Source organism: Eupeodes corollae, chromosome 1 (genome assembly GCF_945859685.1).
Source record: "Eupeodes corollae chromosome 1, idEupCoro1.1, whole genome shotgun sequence".
Taxonomy (NCBI): domain Eukaryota; kingdom Metazoa; phylum Arthropoda; class Insecta; order Diptera; family Syrphidae; genus Eupeodes; species Eupeodes corollae.
Genome location: NC_079147.1, coordinates 25,719,255 through 25,745,551, shown reverse-complemented (window position 1 = coordinate 25,745,551; position 26,297 = coordinate 25,719,255). Strand labels below are relative to the sequence as shown.

General features: G+C 37.0%; 1 protein-coding gene across 1 annotated transcript in view; it reads left to right on the top strand.

Annotated features, from left to right (window-relative positions):
- The window catches only part of LOC129954247 (M-phase inducer phosphatase-like), a 556,280-nt gene that overhangs the window by 352,656 nt on the left and 177,327 nt on the right, over positions 1-26,297 (top strand). Inside the window, exon 5 of the mRNA XM_056068027.1 lies at positions 2,461-2,490. Within this exon, the coding sequence (XP_055924002.1) occupies positions 2,461-2,490 (30 nt within the window). The remainder of the gene's footprint in view (positions 1-2,460; positions 2,491-26,297) is intronic.

Below are 26,297 nucleotides of genomic sequence, written 5' to 3'. Positions count from 1 at the left end.
GTTTTTTTTTTGCTATTCCGCCCTGGTATGGGAATCAACGAATACGAGGAGATAGAAAAGTTTCACAGATGTGTTTTGAAGAAACTTTTTAATTTACCCCTAAAAACACCTTACTATGCCTTGTATGTGGATAGAGGACAACCAATTTCCACGTACGGCAATGTACTCATTAAGTTAATTCATAACTAGTTGCAGAGATGGTGTTAAGTCCGTAAAAAGGAGAGCTTTAATGATAGTTCCAGCATATTCCACTCCCCCCTACAATCGATAATATCATCTAACTTTAACTTTAACTTTAACTAAACCCATGTCTTATACCCGTCTTTGTTTCAAAGCATTGTAAAATGTGTTCTCCAGGTTTTGTAGTACACATCCGAACTTATATGACATTCCCAGAATGCAGATCAATGCATTTTGGTCAATTGTATCGAACTTTGCCTTAAAATCGACAAAAGTAAATAAAGCTTTTTATTTTACTTTCAAAATTTGTCCACTTAAAAGTTCATCTGTAAAAGTTGGTTGTTCTAATTGCATTATATCGCAGCTTACAAACATGTTATTGAGAAGTTCGAGATAATGTGATACAGGGTTTTTCAACAGGGACGCTAAAAAAGTAGAGCGACAGGGACCGCAAACAAAATTGACATTTCTCTTCAGTTAAGTTTGACATTTCATGATGGCCAGATATACGAGCCAACAAAGAGTCAAAATTATTAAAATGTACTGCCGAAATTCGGAGTCAGTTTCTTCAACGCCGTCATATAATAATCATTGTCGTAGCAGATCAGTAATTGAGCATCTAGTGGAAAAAATTGTGAGACAAAGATGTGCCGTAGTGTCGAGAATATTGCTGCCGCTGAGTCTTCATTTGCAGAAAGTCCAAATGTATTTCTTACAGGTCGTTCTCAAGCGTTGGGCATCTTTATGACGTCGATTTGCCGAATTTTGAGAAAAGATCTTGAATTACATCCTTACAAGATGAAATTGACGCAAGAACTGAAGCCGCTTGACCACCAGAAATGTCATATACGCTTGAATTGGGCTGAGCCACAACTTGAAAATGGTTCAGTTTTCATCGAAAAATCATTTTCAGCTATGAGACTCATTTCATCAATAAACAAAATATGCGGTATTGGCCACGCAACAACCCAAACGTACTCCATGAGTCATCAATGCATCCCGAACAAATTACGGTTTAGTGTGGTTTATGGGTTGGCGGCGTCATTGGGCCGTTCTTTTTCCGTGATAATCAAGGCCGGGACGTTACTGTGAATGGAGATCGCTACCGTTCAATGTTAACCGAATATTTTTGGCCCCTATTGGATGATATGGTGTTGTTCAAACAGGACTGCGCCACAAGCTACACAGTGAATGTCACAATCGATTTATTGGAAACCAGGTTTGGAGAACGTGTTATCTAATGAATTGACGGTCGTGCGATTTGACGTCGTTAGACTATTTCCTGTGAGACTACTTCAAGTCTATGGTCTACTCCTACAAGCCAGCGACGTTTGATGAACTTAGTACAAATATCGAACGTGAAGCAGTATCGGCCGATTTATGTTTGAAAACTATCGAAAATTGGGTTCAGCGTCTGGACTTCTGCAAGAGTGCTCGTGGTGGCCATGCAAAAGATATCGAATTCCATACATATTGGCATCGAACGGACTTTCACAGGAATAAAGAATTCAATTGATATCCAAACCCATTTTTGTTGTATTAAAAAAAAAAAAAATTATAGCGCTCTTATTAAAAAACCCATTGTTAAAACCTCAAAGTTAACATGTCCATTAATGGAATGGACCTTGGCATGCATTTTTTTAATTTTCTTAAAGAGTTTACTCGAGTTCTTGCAACTAACTAGGCTTTTCGCTTCATTTTTCAAAGTGTTCTAATTCTTTCTTCTTTGACAAAATTTTGAATTTTCTAAGCTGATGGTAGTTTTGTTTTGCAGGCTCGTCGCTGGCTCGTCTGTACAGCTTAAGACCAACGAAGGATTGCTTTCTTGCGTTCATGCACTTTGATTTCAAAAAAGACTGTTTACACCAAAAACAAAACATGTTTTCAGTAAAGAACCCTCTTTCTTGAAACAATATTTATGGTTTTCAAATCACAGCATTCTTTCGTCGTCATACATGGTACATGGTAAACGAGACTTCCTCCACTTCAAAGTCAGTGATCACAGATTTCTACAATACTCCTGCCATTCCATATTCAATGACAGAACTTTCTTGTTTACCATTTTCGCCGAGTTTATTTCCATCACAAGTACCATACAAAATTTTGAGTCTAACAGAATTGCACATCTCAAGTATTTCAATTCCTTTAACATTCTTCACTTAAAACACCTCGGAAAACTTATCATAACCCCTTATGTCTTACTATCTGCCGAACTTTTTAAAGTATAACAATACCGTCAGATGTTTAATTACTTTAATTCTTGTACTCTTTCTTTTACAGATATGAACTCACCAATTTAAAATCAATTGGGTAAGTAAAAAAACATATTCAACAAGTAATTTCCTTTATAATAAAATGAATATCCTTGCCCATGACTAATATCTGCTTCTTCACTAACGACAATAAGAAAAACATCTCAAGTATAGTTCTAAGTCACCCCCATATCATTCCAAATGACCAAACAAACAACAACGAAAAAACCAACCATCACTGGACAGGTATCCAAATCCAAATTCAAATCCATCCACTTATAGATCATAAATCAACATTTCAATCCTTTGTATTCCTAACACTGCCCCATTGAGCAAACGAAGAAAGACACAAAAATCCCGCGCTTTTTCTTCAAATGCCAATTTTTGATTGACAAGCCGAAACGCAGACGTTTACTTTCAATACTCTTCTACGTCTACTTCTCCAACGCTTAATAAATTGTCCCATGATTTGCATAATATTTTTATTTTATTTTTATTGTTAACTAAAAATTTCACACAAATTACCATCAAAACGACATCGATATAACAAATGTCAGCAAAAGCAACAAAAACACGAAGGTATTCGACCTTTTATTTTGAACATACGAAGAATTGAAGGAAGAAACACTTGAGATTCTAGAATAATAAAAATAAGCTACGACGAATGTATTTTGGCGCGCAAATTAATTTTAAAATGCTTAATACACCAATTTTATCGCACCACGCTGCGCTTTGACCGCCTTGACGTTGCCGGCTCGGCGTGGAGTAGAACGTTAGTTTTTATTTCGGTGAGTATTCGTAATGCTATGAACACAAATGAATAGAATAAAGGATGTTAAATGGAAATAAAAGAAAAAAGTAGTTAGCTTCTTCAATTGCTTCAGCTTTGAAGCTTGGACTTGAGGGTTTAGATTTCTTGAAGAAAATGTTTTCTTTTATCAAAGAGTTTACTCGCGCCAACTCACTTATCTTCGGTCCGTTGTTGATTGGCAAATTATTGTTATTGCCCATGTTTTTAAGTTTTGGATGATGATGGGTGTTAATTAAATGGGAAACGCTTTAAAAATGGTGATTTACTCACTTAATGAGTCCGGATTGAAATAATTGCTAAGTTTGTTCAATGAACTATGTTTGCGTTGTTTTTTTATTTGTTTGTTCGCATTTACAATATTTTCATTTTTAATTTAAAAACAAAAAAAGTAAACAAAAGACTAAAGGTAGAGGAGCTATAGGTTAATTTGTATGAGGGCCAATAAAGATGTAAAGTGTTTATTGTTGAGGTAATTAAACGGTGTTATAAATAAGATGAATTAATCTTAAATTTAAACGAGTATATAGATGAATCGATGCGGTGGAACTTTGTGTCTGGAAGTAGTTTTTTTTTTTGAAATTTCGTCTGTTGTGTCTTCAGACGTTTGCAAATACAAATTCAATCTACCACAACACGCTTTAAAGGCTTTGAGTTCCTTTTTAACCAAAGTCTTGTCATCACTTTCAATATTGATTGAAGTTAGGTTCAACGATTCAGAGCTACACTGCTCAATAATATCCTCGTCTGAAGGAAAGTCGGACGCACAAATATCGTTATCTACCTCCATATAGTCATCTAGAGTTATATTCGTTGCTATATTACTCTGCCTTATCCATTCATCATATTCAGCTTCCACCAAAGCTCGATCTTCATCAATATTATTGAGAAACACAACGTCCCAAGTGGAAAATTGGCCAAAACTAGCTACTTTATAGCAATTAGCTATAGTCTGTCTTTTGACGTCAAAGTCCCAAGTTTTTCCAACTGTATTGATGCACGCGGCGATAATGACACTTTAGATTTTGAATCACTCCCTGGTCAAATGGTTGCAGTTTTGAAGTCATATTTGGCCGAAAAAGTGCTAGTTCAATTGACTTAAATTTTTTTTGAAGCTTTTTGGGATGCGCTGGACAATTATCAATAAAGAGTAAAACATTAATCCGTTTTTGTGAAAATTGCTTATCTAACTTAACAACAAATTTTTCAAAAAGATGTCCCGTCATCCACGCCTTGGATTTCGCCATTTAATTAACAGATAACCATTTAACACCGCGAAAAAACCAGACTTGTTACTATAACCTATTAAAAGGTTTTTGAGTTTTTCAGGCTCACATTAAAGTAATCCGCTGTTTGCCCCAGTGACATTTTTCATTTTTAAATGTTAAAGTGTTGTTGGGTAAGCATTTGAAAAACCATCCCATTTCATCAGCATTAAAAATACTGCATTCATCATACTTTTCTAAGAGATGTGGTAAAATGTCATTCTTCCATTTATTGCAGACTTGATCAGGTAGGTCATTGCTTTCACCACAAGCTCTTTTATGGCACACTCCATGTCTAAAATAATGAACGTTTCCGTTGACAAACTGATAATTGCGTATTCATGACGGTTTTTTTTTTCGTACCTTCGCTTCCAACTATCAAGCCAGCCAGTTCTTGCCTTAAAATCCGGTCTGCCTAATCGTCTTGCAAATTCGAGAGCCTTTTCTTTTATTATTCCTCCAGTCGACGACTACCTTATCGACGTTTTCAAAAATAGGTTTCTTAAATCGTTTGCCTATTCCAAAGAAGGCCCCATGTTCGATTGCTGTTATAGTCCGTTGCTTATTTTTTAGAATTGTGGACAAAGTATTCGGAGGAACTCCATATTTCACAGAAACGTCTTTTTTTCTGGAACCACTTTCTATTTTTTTGATTAGCTGAAATTTCTCTTCAATTGTTAATGTTTTCAGAACACGTTTAGAGGCCATGGTTCTATTAATATTTCAAAAAAAAAGCAGCAACTAAAAAATAATATTGCAACTTTATTGGATTGCGCCCCACATGAAAAAAAAAAAAACCTACTGTGTACTGTGTATCTTCGAATCATCACTCCAAAACCAACACATGTGTGATGAATGAAAATGTCAATTTCCCTGTGCATTGGAATATCCTATTTTCAAATATGGTTTCCGAGCAAAAATATCAAATTTCATAAATGGGAATATCCACATAACATTCGACTTACTCAGTGTAGTTGTCATTTTTTTGTTGGATTTGTAGAGAAATTAGAGTTATCAAAGTTAAAATGTTAAATGTTCGAGTTAAAAATTTTCGAGTCCTCAAAGTTCGACTTATCGAAGTTTTACTGTATGTATGGGTTGAGTTGAGGTTCTCTGATGTGCTAAATCACACAATCTTAGCGGCAAATTGACATCGTCAACACGTGAAATAATACGGCCATTGAATTTGTCGCGCAAAATTGTTGCCATTGTTTCGTTAGCCGTTTGGGAAGTTGCAAAGCGTTCCCGTCCTGTTGCAACCACATATCTTTCAATTCAGACCATGTTAATATAGTTAGAATTTCGAGATAGCGAACACCATTTATAATAGCTGCTTGACCGGGTTCATATTAAAAAAAAAAATACGGCCCGAGGAGGCCGCCAGGCCATAAACTGCACCAAATAGTCGCTTTTCGAGAAGGGCGAGAAATCTGCTTGTTGACGAATCCACTGAGGTGAAAATGTGCTTCATCACTGAAGACGATTTTGTTTGAAAATTGATAATCCACTGTTGCCATTTCTTGCCACCACAAGTTGAGGTGTACGGTTCCTCATCCACACTATGGCGAAAAGCAGCAACATTTTCTTCTGGACGAGCATGCACTGATACTTTAACATCTCCTAAAGATCCGGTTAGCTCAAATTTTTGGACGATTTTTCCAATTGTACGGATATTTGGACTATTAAATTGACGAACGAATCATGAGGCCCTTAAAATTTAATCACCCTTTGTGTAAATTCTTATGCAGGATTAGACCATAGATAAGAACTCGAAGTAGAAGAATACACTTTAAAAATGTGAGACGATACGTTACACTACCAGTGCCATCATCACTTCAAAGTAGTCACTCGTTTATTGGATCAAAAATGGAACTCACTCACTTTGTGATGCAGTAATTTATTTCCAGTTCATTGAATTCAAAACCAATTCGCGAAAAACTCAGGACTAATAAATGAAATTCTAGGAAGAAGACAATCTAGCACTGATAAAACAATAATAAATAACTACAAAACAGAAATTTCAGCAGGGCCTTTGATAGACTTGAGCATTCTGTTAGAAGCTGTAAAAAGTATAGAGACTTAAGGTTTGATGGCTGAATGAATGGCAGACTATCTAAACGATCGAAATTTATGCGTCACGATAAAAGATGTTGACAGTGAAACAAAAACTGTTGAATATGGAGTTCCACAAGGTTCTTATTTGAGGCCACTTCTTGTTTATACCAACGAATTTTTTATTGTACTTAAACTTATTATTTCTTTCGCTTTTGCTGTTGACACTGCGATTGTTCTTCGAAGTGTACGACTGATAAGGCTTAGTCCGACAGATTATTTTCTAGTTGCTGCTCAATACAAAAAACGCAAATACTAAATTCCAACCGATTATTCCGTGGTCACTGTCGCAAGGGAGCCTTGTACAAGCCTAGCACCGTGGCAAGCCGTACAAAAGGTAGTAAAAATGTTTGGTCATTTGTAAAAAACGTACGAAACATCGCGTCATCCTCGGTTCCAACTCTCGTCAACAATGACATTTCCAATGTAATCTCGATTGATAAAGCAAATTTGCTTGCAGCACAGTTTTGTGTTAATTCGACTCTACCTACGAGTAAGAGTGATTGATGCAGTTGCAAAAGTACTGAAAGATCTTGACATACAAAAATCTGCTGGCACCCCTATTGTTCTGAAGAGGTGTTCTTCAAGGCTTTCAAAACCACTGCGTAAGCTTTTTCATTTTCCTACTCTACATTTCTCTGTCCGAGCGGCTGCAATACAGCATTTGTACAGCCTGTCCCTTAAAAACGCTCCTCCCCCGTCCAATAGCACTCACGTCTCTTTTTCCCAAGGTCATGGAAACGCTGATTAATTATCAGCTCAAGAAATATCTTGAAGAACGTAAGCTTCTTAATGACCGGCAGTATGGCTTTCGTAGCAATAGGTCCACAGGTGATCTCATGGTTTATCTCACCGAACAGTGGAACAAATATTTACATCGTTTTGGAGAAAGTAAGATTATTGCACTTAATATTTCAAAAGCATTTGATAGGGTTTGACATCAAGCTCTCTTATAGAAAATGCGTGCATTTGGTATTGATGAGTCCCTTCTTCGTTGGGTTAGAAATAACATTTTCACCGTTCAATTCCAAAAGTATTGGACGGTTTCAAATCTGATATTTAAAAAATAAACGCTGGTGTGCCCCAGGGCTCCGTTTTGTCTCCGACTCTCTTCCTTATATTCATAAATGATCTTTTGTCTGCCACTTCTAATCCAATAAACTGTTTCGCCGACGACAGTTCCTTCAGCTTTTCATATTCGTTTCTAGATTCACATCCTTGTCCTTCGCATGTGGAACTTCAACGGCAGCGTATGATAAGCTCATTAAATTCTGATCTTGCCAGTATTGTCCAATGGGGAATCAAAAACCGTGTAGAATTCAATACTTCGAAAACTCAAAGCTGTCTTCTGTCGTTAAAGCTTAACATACCCCCGATGCCGCTATCTATGAGTGGCACTTGCATCGAGGAAACTAATCAACTGTTAGTACTCGGTATATGTATCACAGATCACCTCTTATGGAATGATCACATATTCGATATTGCAAAAAATTCTGCTAGGTGCTTAGGATTTCTCCGACGGTAAAAGAAATTTGTCTCCCCGTCTGATCTTGCAAAGCCTTCGTTCGTCCAAAACTTGAATATAGCTCGCTTATTTGGGCAGGTGCCCCTAAAACAAGTTTAAGTATTTTAGAATTGGTAGGCGACAAAACTATAACCGAAATAATTACGTTAAAACAAGTTTAAGTATTTTAGAAATGTTAGAAATATAACCGAAACAATTACGTCACTTGAACACCGCCGCAATGCTTCATGCCTTTCGTTGTTCTACCGATATTTTTATTAACAGTGTTTAGTCGAATTAGCCAGTTGCATTCCTCCCCCCTCCTCAAACAATTCAGCTGTTATACTCGTACTTCTATGAGTGCACATCAGTTTGATCTTGAGCTCAATTTCGAACGTACTGTCAAGTATAGAGATTCTTTTTTTAACCGCACATCGAGAATGCGGAATGCTTAACCCAGTTCTGTTTTTTCCTATCATTTTGATATTCAAAACTTTAAGACCAATGCATCGGTATCTCCCCTTTAATCCTTCCCTATTTTCCTAAAGCTCGCACTGTGTTTAAACTTTAAACATGTTAAGGGTGTTAATAACCCCTTGAGTGCCCGTTTATTATTAAAAAAAAATGGTCTTGTACCTTTATCCAGTTTGATCACCAATCCTGTGAGTCGTAACTCTCGTAGTTTTTGATTCGTTGCTAAATACAGGAAACGCAATCCCAACCGATTGTTTTGAGCTCACTATCTAAGAGCACCCAATTCGAGCACAACAAGGCTTACCTTGTCTAATACTTTGTACTTCTGACAGGAGAATAGTCAGTAACTACTTATTTTGGAACCTGAAGTCTTACATTTACCCTGCATATATATTTTTAATGGAAAGTATAAGGTTCAAGCCAACACAAGAACAAGGTCTTTTACATGATGAAGAAAAGTCAGCCTGCCAATATGTCTGCTATAGGCTCTTAAATCATCGAAGCATTCCTATTTCAAAAACCAGTTATAACAAAATGTTAACAAAAATGTTACGTATACGCCACAGTGCATTTGTTGAATTTGTATGAAGGAAATGTTTTGTAAATTTGAACTACTTCATCGATTAGGGAGGAATTTTCAAATGTTAGGTATGTATAATCAATACGTAATTCCGCCCTCCTACACGCCCACTTTTGAAAGTGGATATCATCCTAAAAGACAAAAGTTCACTGTGGTAATTAATGATCAACTCTTTTAACCATAATTTAAATCACTCCAAAACAACAGTCTTCTTGTGACTTATAATTACTATTCAAATAGTTTTTCTTTAAAGTTCTTTAAAGCTTACGCAGAACACCGCCCATCACAAAGAATAAACGGAAGTGTATCTTATTTGTATTGCAAATAAATTATAATTAGTTATCTCAACGAAACCCAAAAAAAAACCTTTAAATTCGCGAAAAAGTATTAATTTTTGCTAAAGCAAATTCCATCCAAGCAAAAATAGTTTTGTTCTTGTTTTAAGTTGTGAGTTGCGAATATAATGAGACGTTAACAAAAAGATACATCCAAGTCTTCATTCTGAAATGTAAATCAGCAAATATTTGCCCCCAGAGATTTGTTTGATCCGCTTTACCTTTTTTTCGGGCGGTATTTGTTTCACAGCTGGACCAGTATCAGTAAATCACTAAATCGATACCTTTTGAAATATTTAACACAATGTTTCGACGAATGGATCAGTAAATACTTAAAATTGTTGGATTCTGTTGGTCGTTCTGGGGCTTGAAGACTGTGTACTGTCGGCGCTTTAAGATGATCGATATTTGCTGAGTAATAAATATTCGGAATACAAATCTCAAGAGCAAGTGATTTTTGTGTTTTTTGTTGGTCTTCCAATAAAAAAAAGACATGAATAGCAAAATAGATTCGAAACATCTTACCACCTATTTGTTAAAAAAGGAGTGTACCGCCAAGAACTCCTCTTTCCATGAGCTTTTTTCTTATTTATTGTTAAAATGATGTGAGGGAATATAATTTTTATTGTTGTAACAAATGAACATGAAAATGTAAATGACACATTGTTGAGTTGTCTTTGGTGTCTTGTTAAAAATTCATATTTTTATGGATTTGTTAAGTCATTTGGTATTTTTTTTCTAGAAGATGGTCATTAAATATTTACTTTGTGAAATATTGTTAGATTTTTGAGAGTAGTGGAGGGGGGGGGGGGGGGGCGTTGGGGGTTGTTGAGGGGAAGAAGTTTGTCATAAATCATCTTGTGGGAATATCTTAAATGTCTAATGTAATTACAGAACTTGTCGTTAGGATGTGAAACTATTTTAATGTGCCTTTTGTTATAATAGGCTTTGTCTATTGTGCTCTATTTATTGACCACTGGCGGGCGACTTCTAGCGTCTTAGTACCTTGACCCTGAGACTTGTAAAATATTTCTATTCATGGTGTATGATTGAATCTTAAGAAATTATAAGCATTTTGCGATAGATTTTTTAAACGGGAAATGAAAAAAGTTAAAATTTCTAAAACTTTAGTATCAAGAACTGTACTTTTGTTGTTTCGAAGAGGGCTTTGCCACTTAAGTGGCTTCCCATACGTGATTTTTTGAGTTTGGGTGGAGTTATAAGTGGTGCCCTGTAAATAAATAATTAATTGAAGTTAATGAAGTGCATGAAGTGAAAGAAGTGAAAGAAGTGAAAAAAGTTAAAGAAGTGAAAGAAGTGAAAGAAGTGAATGAAGTGAATAAAGTGAATGAAATGAAAGAAGTGAATAAAGTGAGTGAAGTGACAGAAGTGAATAAAACAAATGAAATGAATGAAATTACTGAGCTCAATGAAATGACAGAAGTAAACGAAGTGAATAAATCGAATAATGTGATTTAAATTAATGAAGAAAATGAAAGGAATGAAGAAAGTTAAGTGAATGAAGTGAATCAAAAGAATGAATTAATTACAATGAATGATATTATGGAAGTGAATAAAAAGAAAATAATGAAGTGAATAAAATAAATAAAGTGAAATTGAATCAAGTAAATGAAGTGAATCAATTTCATCATTTTAATCAATCGAATCAAGTGAATCAGGTGAATCAAGTGAATTAAGTGAATAAATTGAATCAAGTGCATCATTTTAATCAATCGAATCAAGTGAATCAGGTGAATCAAGTGAATCAAGTAAATGAAGTGAATTAAGACAATGGAGTGAAATGAAATGATTGAAGCGAATAATGAAATAAATGAAGAGAATGAAATGAATAAAGTGAACGAAGAAAGTAAATTGAATCAAGTGCATCAAGTGAATCAAGAGCATCATTTTAATCAATCGAATCAAGTGAATCAGGTGAATGAAGTAAATGAAGTGAATTAAGTGCATCATTTTAAACAATCGAATCAAGTGAATCAGGTGAATCAAGTATGTGCAGTGAATTAAGAGAATGGAGTGAATTGAAATGAATCAATCGAATAAAATGAATAAAGTGAACGAAAAAAGTAAATTAAATAAAGTGAATCAAGTACATGAAATGAATGAAGTGAATCAAGCGAATCAATTGAATCAAGTGAATCAAGTAAATTAATTGAATTAAGAGAATGGGTTGAATAGAGTTAAAAAAATTAATAAATATAAATTGATGAAGTAAATGAAATAAAAAAAGTAAACGAAGAAGGAAGTCAAGTAAATGAGAAATGTAAACTGAATAAGGGGAATAAAGTGAATGGAGTGAAAAAAGTGAATTGAGTGAATTAGTTGAATGAAGTGAATAAAGTGAATGAAATAATAGTTTTTATAGGTTTGAATCAATTTGTGAAGCATTGGCATTCGATAACATACTTTTCGAGAAACTTTTTTTTTATAATAACCACACACTCAAGAAGATATTACTACCCTATTATGCATAGGCACAGTGTGAACACTAGGAAGAGGAGAGAGGTTTTAAAAGGAGATGGGAGTTATACTCAAGCTTTGGTCGTATGTAAGTCTTGTAGATAACGGGCAGATCAGAATGGGTGAAATATTTCTTACATCGCCTAAGGAAACCCAAACACCTTGTGGCATTTTTGGCGACAACGTGTATGTGATGTTTAGGTCGGAATTTAATGAGCTTATCATATTTTGTCGTTGCAGTTCCACATCCGAAGAAGAGGGATGTGAGTCTGAAAACGAATATGAAAAGCTAAGAGTAATATCGTCAGCGAATCAATGTATTGGATTAGATGCTGCAGACAGGAGATCATAAATACAAATGAGAAAGAGTGTTGGAGATAAAACAGAGCCCTTGGGCACACCAGCATTTATTTTATGGACTTCAGACTTGAATCTATCCAATACTACTTGTATTGAACGATCCGAAAGGTAATTACTAATCCAATGAAGCAGAAATTCATGAAAACCGAAAGCACGCATTTTCGATAAGAGAGCCTGATGCCAAACCCTATCAAACGCTTTTGAGATATCAAGTGCAATAATCTTACTTTCTCCAAAACGATGTAAAGATTTGCTCCACTGTTCGGTGAAATGAACCATGGATCACGAGTGCACCTATTGCTACGAAAGCCGTATTGCCGGTCATTAAAAAGCTTTCGATCTTCAAGATATTTCTTGAGCTGATAATTATTCAGTTTTTCCATGACCTTGCAAAGAAGGGACGCAATCGGTCGGTAGTTAGAGGGTGAGGAAGATTTGCCTTTTTTGGGAATATGCTGGAGAAATGCGGTTTTCCATCCGCTCGGAACGAGACCTGAGGAGTAGGACAGATGAAAAAGCTTACGCAGTGGTTTTGCCAGCCTTGAAGAACACCTCTTCAGAACAATAACGGGGATACCATCCGGACCAGCTGATTTATTTGTGTTTAGATCTCTTAGGACTCTTGCCACAGCACGAGTGCGAAAAAAGATTGGTCCCATAGAATAACCAATTCCCTAAGGACAGGCGGAGTCATAACACTCACTGGCAGCAAAGAATCGGTTTCGAACTGCCTAGCAAAGAGATAAGCTTTTTCTAAAAAGCTAACAAAAGGAGTGTCATTGACAACGAGCCTAGGAACCGAAGAAGAGGAAAAATTCTTCTTGTTTTTTTTCAAATGACCAAAAAATTGTACTGCCTTTGGGACATTGCAATATTTTTGCCGTAACTTTTGGTCATGTACAAATTTGGTCCGTCGAATATGGGCGTTGCAGGCCTTCCTGGCTTGTTTGAACTTTTTCCGGCTTTCCTCAGTACGGTTGGCTTTATAGCAACGTAAACTTACCTCTTTGGCCCTAATAACTTCTTTACAGCTCGCTTCAAACCAAGAGTTTTCCTTGGGTCTGATACTTTATTAAACTTGTCATCATATCAGTGCTGGCGTCAACGTCACTATCGAGGAAGCGTAGTGACCTGTTAAAGATCCTGAAGTAATTATTGAGACCGTCCTAGTTGGCTTTCTCGTATTGCCAAACGGTTCTCTTAGGAGCTCTTTCTTTAACTGAACAGATTTGACACGAGAAATTTGCTGATATAACACAATGGTCAGATGTGCCTAGAGGAGATAGAACACCAACAGTGTACTTATCAGGGTCAGAGGTAAGAAACAAGTCAAGAGAGTTTTCTGCTCGACCTTCAACGTCCGATATTCGGGTGGGCTCGTTGACAAGCTGAGTTAGGTGGTTCAACTCAGCGAAAATTTCTGCACACATTCCATCGGGTGTTGTCTGGCCTGAATATTGAAGCCAAGAAGAATTGTGTACATTGAAATCGCCCGTAACAACGATTTCAGTGCGAGGATAGGACTAAACAATTCTTTGAATGGAATCAGACAAAGCACCAAATTCACAAGAAGTGGATACTCTGCCTAAATTTGGGCTTCGATAAAGGAAGAAGTTGTGAATGACTGCCTTAGCTTTTTTTGTTTTAATGCTTCATTTGTACGGTAATTTTTTTCGGTTATGGCGTAATTTTTTCTAGTCAAAGTGACAAACGTAGAATTTATATCCTTTGTGGTTTAAATGATCCCTTTTCCACCAAGACTTCCAAAAACCATCTTTTAAAATTATTGTTATAATGAATTTTGTTTTCTTAAATTTGAAATTCATATCTGGCATAAAATTGTAGGCTTCCCTATTATTGATATTTACCCCACACTGCAATAGTTAATGCTATAATCAACTAGGTTTTGGGTCTTTGCGAGCTCTAGCGCCGCCTAATTTATTTTATTGTCTAATATCTTAAATTTACTCAAGCCCAATTGTGAGTCCACCATAACCTCAGTCAAAACCAAAAGTTTGGTCATCAAATTCCATTTATTTATTCAAAAGACCCTCCAAGCTTGTAAATAACCTTGAAGTTATTTTCTATGATTTTTTATTTTATTGATAGCTCACTTTAACGAGCTTTAAAGTACTTTAAGTACTTTAGGATTGAGCAACAACTCACGCTAACTGAACCATCAAATAGAAGAAACATGACACCAAACATTCCAAAAAAAAAACAAAAATGCTTATTTCCTTCAATTATCAAGTTTAAAATTCCCTTTGGAGAACATAAGAAATGGCTGGCACCCCCTCTATTTTAAGTCTTATTTTTATTGAATCTTCAATTTTATAAGGCAATTATGTAAACGCTGATCTGAATTGAAATTTTGTGTCTCTGATACAAAAAGACGATAAAAATACAAAAACAGACGCCCTTTAATTTACACAAGGAGTGGCTTACACAATTTAATTACATATTTTGTGGGTCTTAATGGATTCAAGACTTGTCGCATCCATATTATGTTCATATCGACGAACATTTAAATATTTTTCAAGGTCATATTTCCAGCCATCAGGCGTTCTTCCCGTCTGCCCCTACCATCAACGTCAAGACTTCACAAGAAAAGACTGATGCAGGAAAATAAAAGTTGGTAAACAAACGAAGACCGCACGAAGCCAGCCACAAATAAAAAGAAGCATCAAGAACATAAAATTCCATTTTATTTAGAAGAGACATTCTCGTATATAGAGACGACCTAGCGATAGCGTCTTTTCCAAGTCGGAGCCGATATGAAGAGGCTAAATTATATCGAATACCAACGACTTGCGCCCTGCGAAGCCCGCCTTTGCTAGACTCTTCTCCTATAAAGTGCATAGGTTGATGAAATGGAAATCAATTTAGGTATCTTATGTGGATGGCTTTTGACAGGCTTTCATTGTTTTCTATTGACGAGCGTTCTTTTGCTCGTTCGTCGTTTGGTGGTTGTGGTGGTTGTAAGTCTAAAGTTCTTTGGTTTGTCGGGTTATTTCTGTTCACAAGACTATTATCATTATTGAGGTTTTGTTCGCCACCGATCGCGAGTCACCGCCGCTGCCGCTGCTATCCTATTATTGGCAACGACCTATTCGACGCGACGACGACGGCGATGTCTTCGGTTGCAACTAACATCGTCGTATCCGTCAACATTCATTAAACTACTTGACATATGATAGAGCGACCGGGCGGCTGGCCAGCGAGTTTTAAAACAAAGTTCTATAGGAATACAAGTTAAAAAACACAAGTTCGCAAAAAGTAAGAAATAAACAAGAAGAAGAAATAAAGAAGAAGTTAAGTGAAGAATATGTGTATTGTGTATGTACATGAATCCTCTGCTAGCTTCCAGTTTAATGAACTGGCACATCTTTGTTGTGGGATTCCTTAAGAGTCAAATCTATTATATTCCCAAGACCGGAGTAAGTTTTAGTCCAAAGGGGAAAATATTTGTCCTTTTATTCATCCTTATTTGTTTTCAATCATCTTTGTTAGTTCTTTCTTTTAACCTCTTCAACCACCCTCAACCATCATTAACCATCCTCAACGGTGCTCCATCATACTCAATCATCAACATCAACAATCAACCATCCTTAACCATCCTCATACATCGTCAACCATTCTCAACCATTCTCAACCTTCTCAACCATCCTCAACCATCCTCAACCATCCTCAACTATCTTCTAACATCCTCAACCATCCTCAACCATCCTCAACCATCCTCAACCATCCTCAACCATCTTTAACCATCCTCAACCATCTTCAACCATTTTAAACCATCCTCAAGCATCTTCAACTATCCTCAGTCATTCTCAACTATCCTCTACTATCTTCCACCATCCTCAACCATCCTCAACCATCCACAACCATCCTCTACAATCTTCTACCATCCTTAACCATCTTCAACCATCCTTAGCCATCTTCAACCGTCATCAACCATTCTCAACCATGTTCAACCATTCTCAACCATCCTCAACCATCCGCAACCATCCTCAACCATCCTCAACCATCCTCAATCACCCTCAACCATTCTAAACCATCCCCAACCATCCTTAAAAATCCTCAACCATCCTCAACTATCCTCAACAATACTCAACCATCTTCAACCATTCTCAACCATCCTCAACCAACCTCAACCATCCTCAATCATTCTCAACTATTCTTCTCAACCATTCTCAACCATTCTCAACCACCCTCAACCATTATCAACCTTCGTCATCTATGCTCCACAGTCTTACACCGTCTTAAGCCGTTTTCTACCATCTTGAATCGTATTAATCCAACAATCAACCATCCTCAACCATCCTCAACCATCCCCAACCATCCTCAACCATCCTCAAACATCCTCAACCATCCTCAACCATCCTCAACCATCATCAACCATCCTTAATCATCGTCAACCATCCTCAACCATTCTAAACCATCCTCAACCTTCCTTAAAAATCCTCAATTATCCTCAACCATCCTCAACCATTCCCAACCATCCTAAACCATCCTCAAACATCCTCAACCATCTTCAACCATCCTTAAAAATCCTCAACCATCCTCAATCATCATCGACCATCCTAATCCATTCTAAACCATTTTCAACCATTCTCAAGTTTCCTCAACGATCCTCAACCATCCCCAACCATCCTCAACCAACCTCAACCATCTTCAATCATTCTAAACCATTCTTTTCAACCATTCTCAACCATTCTCAACCATCCTCAACCATCATCAAAAATGCTCCATCATCCTCAACTATCTTCTACGATCCTCAACCAACCTTATCTTCAACCAACCTTATCTTCAACCATCCTTAAAATTCCTCAACCATCCTCAACTATCCTCAACAATACTCAACCATCTTCAACCATTCTCAACCATCCTCAACCTACCTCAACCATCCTCAATCATTCTCAACTATTCTTCTCAACCATTCTCAACCATCCTCAACCATTCTCAACCACCCTCAACCATTATCAACCTTCGTCATCTATGCTCCACAGTCTTACACCGTCTTAAGCCGTTTTCTACTATCTCGAATCGTATTAATCCAACAATCAACCATTCTCAACCATCCTCAACCATCCTCAACCATCCCCAACCATCCTCAAACATCCTCAACCATCCTCAACCATCATCAACCATCCTCAATCATCCTTAACCATCCTCAACCATTCTAAACCATCCTCAACCATCCCCAACCATCCTCAACCATCCTCAAACATCCTCAACCATCCTCAACAATCCTTAACCATCTTCAACCATCTTCAACAATCCTTAACCATCCTAAACCATTTTCAACCATCCTCAATCATTCTCAACCATTCTCAACCATCCTCAACCATCCTTAACTATCTTCAACCATTCTCAACAATCCTCAACCATCTTCAACCATCCTCAACCATCCTCAACCATCTTCAACCATCCTCAACAATCCTCAACCATCCTCAACCATCCTCAACCATCCTCAACCATCCTCAACCATCCTCAACCATCCTCAACCATCCTCAACCATCCTCAACCATCCCCAACAATCCTCAACCATTCTTAACCATTCTAAGCCATTCTCAACCATCTTCTACTGTATTCTACCATCCACAACCATCCACAACCATCCTCAACCGTCCTCATCCATTCAACCATCCTCAACTATCTTCTACCATCCTCAACCATCCTAAACAATCCTCAACCATCTTCAACCATCTTCAACCATCCTCAACCATCTTCAACAATCCTTAACCATCCTAAACCATTTTCAACCATCCTCAATCATTCTCAACCATTCTCAACCATCCTCAACCATCCTTAACTATCTTCAACCATTCTCAACAATCCTCAACCATCCTCAACCATCGTCAATCATCCTAAGTCATACTTAACCATGCTCCACAGTCTTACACCATCTTAAACCATTTTCTACCATCTTGAACCTTATTAATCCAACAATTAACCATTTACAACCATTCTTAACAATTATGCCTTTAACATTTTAAACCATTTTGATCCATCTTCAACCATTTTTTCAATTTTAAACCATTTTTTACCATATTCAACCATTTTCAACCGTTTTAAACCATTCTACACCAACTTCAACCATCTTCAACCTTCATAAGTATCCTCATGAGAAATCCTCTTCCATCATCCTCACTTTTAAATGTTGACCCCTTCTTTTTCTCGATGTGACGCTCCTGGTCTATCCTTGACTTTGACGGTGTAAAATGAATCCTCCGTAGATAGTTTAGTGAACGCGCAAGATACTTCATTCTAATATTCCAAAGATAGATCCTCAGCGTGGTTTAGTTGGCGTGCACGTACATTTATAGTCATCTTAGGATTCTTTCTTCTTCCATACATGTATATATTTACTTGTAGATGGGTGTCAGCATCATCAAAAGGAAAAGTGGGCAACATATAAATGGAGCCCTGCAAAATGTAACTAGAGCCAAAGCCAATCTCTCAAGCTGAAGCTGCCTACTCTAAAAGAATTCATTTGGCTATCTATGCAGCGATTTATGTGCGAGTTGAATTTCCTTTGCGCTTGTCGTATAAATCTGCGTTGGTTGAATTGCACCGCCGCGCCGAGCTGCAGTGCGCTGATTCTCTAGAGCCTAGATGGATGTAAACAAAGAAGGGAACGGAAGTCATTAAAGGGTCCTTGGCTTGTTATTGCTTGATGATGATGCGACCAGCGCAGCTCGCTCTTCGTCTTTGTAGCCCCCAACGATAAGTGCGTTGGCCGGCATGTGGGAATAGAAGTTTAAATTGCAAGCAACAGCTGCAGTTTCTAGGTTCCTAGAAGGTTGCAAGTTGCTAGGTATGGGTAAGGTATGTAGTTATATAAAGGAAGTTGGCCAGCGAAGGAATGAGGAGGAGGAGGGCCGGGCGGCAGCGCAAAGTGGGCGAGAATTCTTGTTTACGATTGTAATCGCGGAACAAGGAGTTGTGTGTGTTCGGCGACGCTTCTTGAGATTGTTTTCTTTTCTTCTTTTTTTGTATTGCCTTGATTTGTTTTTGTTTTGTTTTGAAGATTCCTCTTCTTCTGAAGGCTATACTCTAGGCCTCTTTGAGCCCAGTGGGTTGCGCATTACAAGGTTTTTGTAGCTCAAAACAAGGGACATAATAATAAGAGTGGGGATTGTTTTTATTTTATTATATCCTTAAGAGGGTTTACTTCTTCTTCTGCTGCTTCTTTATCGTCTTTGGATTCTTCTAAGCTGAATAACCCACTTGGAGATTTTCGTTTTGCTTCTTTGTTTTGTTTTGGCATTAGTGCAGCGGGCGGTCGAGCGGACGGGCGGTAGTGTTGGAATGTAGGAGAAAAAAAGGAAGTGGCAAATTAACGTCGGCTTAAATAGAGGTTTAAATAGGGTTTGAAATAAAAAGGATTTGTATAGTGTGTTTTTGATATCTGATGTCAAAAACTATATTATTTGACTTTTAAGAGATTCTCAAGAAAATAAAGCGAAGACTGGGCCGATCGCGACGAGGACTACCAAGCTGTACGCAGGCATTGCAGTGGAATTAAGCACTTGTAAGTACTTCTAGCAATGTTAGGACGGGCGGACGACGACGCGACGACGTTTAGACGCGGACACATAAACCTGTTGAAAGCAGTGTAGTTGCGAGAACAAATAATGTGTAAACAGGATGTGATAGATTTTTGTTTCGCTTTTTACTTTTTGCGATTAGATGTGAGTTAAGCGTTTTGTTAGATTTACCTTTTTAACGGATAATTGAGATTCGATTAAATTAAGAGGGGTTTTAAGGATGTCTAGAATATGATATCGTGAAGTGTTGGTTTGCAGTCCTTGTGAGAAGCTCCTGATCAAGCTTTAGATCGTAGTTAAACGAACGAGCTAGCTCCAGTCAATTTCCATTCCAACCAACTTTACTTCTCACAGGAAGTCGGCAGTCCTTTTAACGGTTTTAAGTAGAATCGTTAAATTTTTCCCATTGCTGATTTTGCAACGAACTCGAAAGCTTTGAACTTAGTGTTGTGGCTTACATTTTAGTTGGAGAAACACATCTTTCAGTTTGAGTTATTGCAGTTTTTATATTTGCCAGCTTATCGTAAAATGTTTCTCCATTTTAAAATTACTTGTGAAGATCACTCCTAGGTACAATTACTTTCTTGTTGATAACTTCAAGTCTTTCGTTATTTTAGTGCCCATTCTCGCTTGCCTCTCTGCCTCTCCCTTTGTTGAAGATCAAAGATCTTACATTAAGGTTTCCAATAAAGTTCAATAATCGATTGATCTTCAGTTACAGCGTTTCCGGTGGGTCAGCGGGTGTAGCTATGTCATCTATAATCAATAGTGATTTAATAATGATTCTGTCGATTTTGTGGGTTTTTCAATAAGGGCGGGTAGATGGTGTGTGAAGTTGTCGTGGCGTTTGCTGTGTAGCACGTAATGCCGTCCTGCTGAGACCACATGTCAATCTAGGTCCATATGGTTCAATTTGTTATAAATAAGTTATCATCGTTACGTATTGCTCGCTGTTGACGGTGACCGCCTCACTAACGTCGTCGGCCTAACATCCACACTAAACGGTAACTTTTTGACGATGCAGACGTCTCGAAAACGTAATGGCCGCCACGGGCCACCAAAATCTTCCCGTTCGTTACCTTTCCGAAGCATAAGTCCAATCCATTGCCTCTTACGTCTTCATATTATAGATTCTATAGGTTCCTGGCCTGCAATTCTATTAAGGACCTCATTTGATATGCGGTTTGGCCAGAAAATCCTTAGGATGTAACGAAGACATCTATTTACGAAGATTTGCAGTTATGGCTGAAGTAACCTTATAGGCGCTGAACCCATAAACAAGCACAGATTCTACATTTGTGCGAAACAGTCGTATCTTTGTTCTTAAGCTGATAGAGTTATTCCTCCAAATTTTTGACAACAAACCGAACGGGCTTTTGCTTAGCCGATGTGGCAGATGACGTCTTGTACTGAAAGCCCTAAACTATTTCCACCGGTTGCGAGAAAATATTTATTTGAGAGGATGGTCGGATCGAGGCTGATAATTTTTGTTTTGCCGGAATTAATTTTCAGTCCCACAACTTCTGCTTCTCTCTTCACTATTGTTGTAATTTGATAAGAGATCCATGATCCTATAAAAGAATAAGCAAACATTATCTGCGTAATCCAAGTGCTTTAAATAGGATGTCAAAGTCCATTGGATCCCTCCATTACCTGACAAAGCTACGCGCAGTACATCGCTTATCACCAACAAAAAACAATATGTGCGACAGAATACAGCCCTGTCTGTCTCCGCTTCGGATTTCAAAATCTATTGACAACCTACCATCGTGCAGAACGTTATACTTGGATCCATCATATGCTGCTTTAATAATAGCAATTAGTTTTTCTGGGATGCCTCTCCTCCGCAAAGCTAACCAGATATACCCCCTGTTAACGCTTTCGAAGTCGAAGCAAAGCTAACCAGATATACTCCCTGTTAACGCTTTCGAAGTCGATTAATAGCAGGTGTAGTCGTACTCGATATTCAACGCACTGTTCAATGATAATCCGCAGAGTGTTAATAGGATCAATACAGGAGGATCCAGGGCGGAATCCTGCTCATTCAGCACCGAGTGTGGCCTCAAGGTGTTCTCTGATGCATTCCAGTATGACTTTTGGTACTATTTTGGGAACGACAGGTAGAACGCAAATTCCTCTCCAGTTTTCGCACTTTGTAAGATCTCCTTTTTATAGGAGATTGACGATAATTCCCTTCTTCTTTTAGGTGGTCCAGGCTTCTTTTATGAGTGGATGAAGCAGTTCTTTTGATGACGTTGGCGCTGCTTGTAAAAGCTCTATTTGAATTCCATCAAGTCCTACCGCTTTGTTGTTTTTAAGTGCTTTAATTGCGGCAACAATCTTATCTTTACTGGGAGGTGCGGTGAGGATTCGGGGATTAGTTTCTTTAGGCGCTTCAGAAGGTATCCGCAGCACGTTGTTAGCAAACCGAGAAAAAGTGTGCTTCTTCAGCTATACGAAGTATAAATATGTGATCTAACGTGCTCTAAATCCATCCTGGAACTCTTTCTTTAGTTAAAATTGTATAAGCAACATTTAAAAAGGATATTCCCCTAAAGTTCTTCAGATAAGTTTTACCGCCCTTCTTGTGTTTCGGAAATATCAGAGCCTTCTTAAACTTTCGAGAGACAGTGCCATTCTTGAAAATGTAGTTGCTTAGGGTTGTTACAGTTTGTATGAACTTTTTACCATACTTAAACAAATTCTCCCGGAATGCGGCAGCAAACCGGGCGTTTTTCCATCTTAAAGATATCTTTTCGCTGCGTACGTTTCTGCTTATGTAAATAACAAATTGCAGAATCAGTACATCTAAAATGTCATCTTCGATTAGAGAAATGCAGATTGGCCTATATTAAAAGAACTAACTAACGGCTTTTAGGTTTTAGCCTTTATTGTGCTACGTTCCATTAATGCTAGGAACTTCTGTCCAGAAAACAAAAACATTTGTGCAGTTTTTAAGTACCTACTTGGTTTTCTAGTTGCCTTCTTAAACCTCGCAGCTTTTACGCTCGTCTAGTTTTCCTCACTAGGTAATTAGCCTTAACTACTGCGCTTAAGAGAACCATTTTTGCAAGTATATTTCAGCTCTCTACAGCTCTTCCACAGTCGCTGGTGGTCATTTCTGTTGCACTACTTCCAAACTGGCCCACTAGTCTATTTTTCAAACTTGTCGGTGTCTTTGACTTTCTAAGTCCCTCGCTCATAAAACAGCACGGATTTAACATTGAATCGGAACAGTCGGAATCCGGTTTTTCAGCTTTAAGAATTATTTTTCGATTTATTGAACAGTATTCCGAACTCAGCCGTTGTTTTCTAATACGGTTGTTTATGATGTTTGGTCAGTTTCGCCAATCGCAGTGACAATGAGCGTTTGATTGGCCCCAAAGAAAAAGTCTAAAGGTGGCTTATTGTGATCACTTCTTCGAGAAGCAATACGGTCGGGTCAATCATTTTTGGCTTATCGGTGTAAACTGCGACTTCAAGTATCCCCGCAAAAAGTCACGCTCAGTGACTTTAGTACCACGGGTACTAATTAGATAGCTTTATCGAAAAAAGAGTCTCCTTAGCTCATTTAATATTGGACATACACCGATGAAGTGGATAGTGTTTTCGTTCATTGTTTTTCGATGAATGACACTTCTCAAGATAATATTTGGCAATCGGTTTCGGTCCTATTAATCACCTGTATCAAATAGTCTGCGCTCAGCTTCAATGTTGATACAAAGAGTGTCGAAAGCCCTGTTTGCAAATGATACATGTACTTAGGCGTACTTGTAGGCAGGAGAAATACCTTTCTTCAAATTTTCAACAATTTCGTATTTCCGAACACTCCAGATCTGTTCCATAAAACAGAACAGATTTTGCATTTGCGTTAAAAACTTCATATTTGGCGTTTGTTGATATGTTGTTATTATTGAAAATTTTCTTCCAGTTCGAGCAAATAGCCGTTCTAGCGAATCAGCCTTCTCTTTGAGGTGCTTGTCCATATTCAAATTAAACGTGAGAGTAATTCCCAGATAAACATAATCTTTGACTACTTCCAATACTACTCAATCATTTCTCCAGGTTTCTCCTTTTGTGGTCCAACCTGCACCATTTTGGAGAACCATTACCATAGATTTTGTAGAATTTACTTCCAGTCCCCATTTTTTACAATAATCATATAGTCTATTGATCATAGGCTGCATTGAAGCTGGAGACTCTTCCAAAATGACAATGTGATCAGCATACATAATTACTTTTGTTTTTAAGCTTTCAAACCCCACTCCACAAGGAAGCCAATCAACCAAGTCATCATGAAATAACGCAAATAACGTTCTGCTGAGATTGCATCCTTGACGTAGTCCTCGATATATTAAGATCTCTTTTGATTTGCCACCTCTATTATGAACGCCAGCTGTCGTTTGATTGTAAAGTTTTTCCAGTGCTTTAACAAACTTGGATGATACACCTAAGTCGCAAAGTTTATAGAACAGCGTTTTTCTGTCAACTGTATTAAATGCAGCTTTCAAAAAGGTATAAAGTTTAGCATTATGGTTGAGTTTGTTTCGTGTTATACATCCAAGAATAAAATTGTTATCGGCTGTAGAATACCCTTTCCGAAACCCTGACTGATAGTCGCTCAGTTTGTTGTAAAAATGTTACTAGTTAGTAAGCCTTAAGGTAGGCTTGTTTTTGAGTTGAAGCTCCTGCATGATTTCTATGTTTATGTCCTGCCCTGTCGCAATGACGAAGTGACTCCACCATTTAGCCTTTTAATACAACGATCCTAGTGATCTAAGAAGTTCCGACATCTTTAGTCTCAAACGCTTCATAGCTAGTTCTAACTAGTTCAAGGAGTAACTTAAATCTTAAGGTCCATGTGGTATCACAAGGGACTAACTATTGGTCTAAAAGTGCTGGTTTTCCCGTCAATAGCCAAATTAACCTAACCTAACCTATCGGTGTCTCAACATAGACTTGAGATTTATCGTCATTCTTAATAAGAACGTTTTGGTTTTGAAGCATTGAGCTGAAATTGAGCTTTATCGCTAAAAAATTTCCCTAATTTGAGAGCGTTGTTCGGGCTTCATTCTATTGTCGCGTTCAAATCCCAAACCTTACTAAAAATAAATGACTTAACATCTGACAAAATGCTGCCATTAAAATATTGTTGCAAACTTAAAGTAACATAATCCTTAAAAAAAGGTACATTACAAAATTTTTTGAACTGCTCAAATAATTTTTTGTCGAAAATTTTTTTAGATGTTCGATAGTGGGTATACTTTCAACAGTGTTAGTACTTGAAAACAGACATTTCATATTTAATATTAAATTACTGAAGTTCAAGTTCAAGGTATTGATAAATATTCGCGTCTGGAAGAACTTATCAAAATTTGGTGAGTTAGTTCAAGTTTAATTTTAATCTTCTGTCATAAAGTACGAGTATTTGCATAAACCTACGTCATTGTTATCAACAAAACTAAATTAATTTATGTTTTAATAGACCTCAAATTGTCAAAAGTTGTTCATAATAAATTTTATCATTTCATGTGATAAATTTCAAAGACAGATAAAAGATTTTTGAAGATTTGTTAAACAAATTATCAAATTTGTTTTTTAAAGTTTTACTAAGCTTTTCCTTATTATTTTGTTTTGTTTCATGTTAAGATAGTTTAATTAAACACTAAACTAAGGCTTTTAAATAAATGTATGTTTTTATTTACCACTTCTATTTGGCTTAATCGAAATTTACCATATTTACTGTTTGCTTTCAAACATGTTGATATTTACTTAGAATGCTCTGACTTGGAATATAAAAGCTTGAGAAAAATTAAAGTAAACCAAAAGTTTTTCAGTTTCCATTGAAAGAAGTTTCCATTTAAAAATTAGAGAAAAATGTTCGCTTTAAAATATACTTTTTTTGTTTTAATGGCAATTTTTGCTATTTTATTAAAACCATCAAATGGTCTACCTAACATTGGTTTCCCAGGTTTTGGAGATTTAACAGAGATTGCTGATGGACTTATTCCAGATGTTGGTGGTCTACAAAATAACTTTGATGAAGTTGTGCCAGATTTTGGAGACGTAACCAAGGTAGCTGATGGAGTCTTTCCTGATCCTGGAGCTATTCCAGATTTTACTGATTTAACAAACAAATTACCTGGTAGTGAAGTTGTTAAAGATGCCATACAAAATTTACCCTTTGGCGATATGCTACCAGTTTAAGGAATTTCAAAAAAAATAGCCTAAATTACGGTGTGAAAAAGGCAAACTTGTCGTCAACCGTGATCTGCCAAACTTAAACCAAATAATTGAAAATGGATAGTTTGAGAGAAAATAAATAATTAATTTTGTATTTTTTATATTATATGTTTCAATAAAATCAAATAAAAACAAATTTTACATTTTTAATTAATT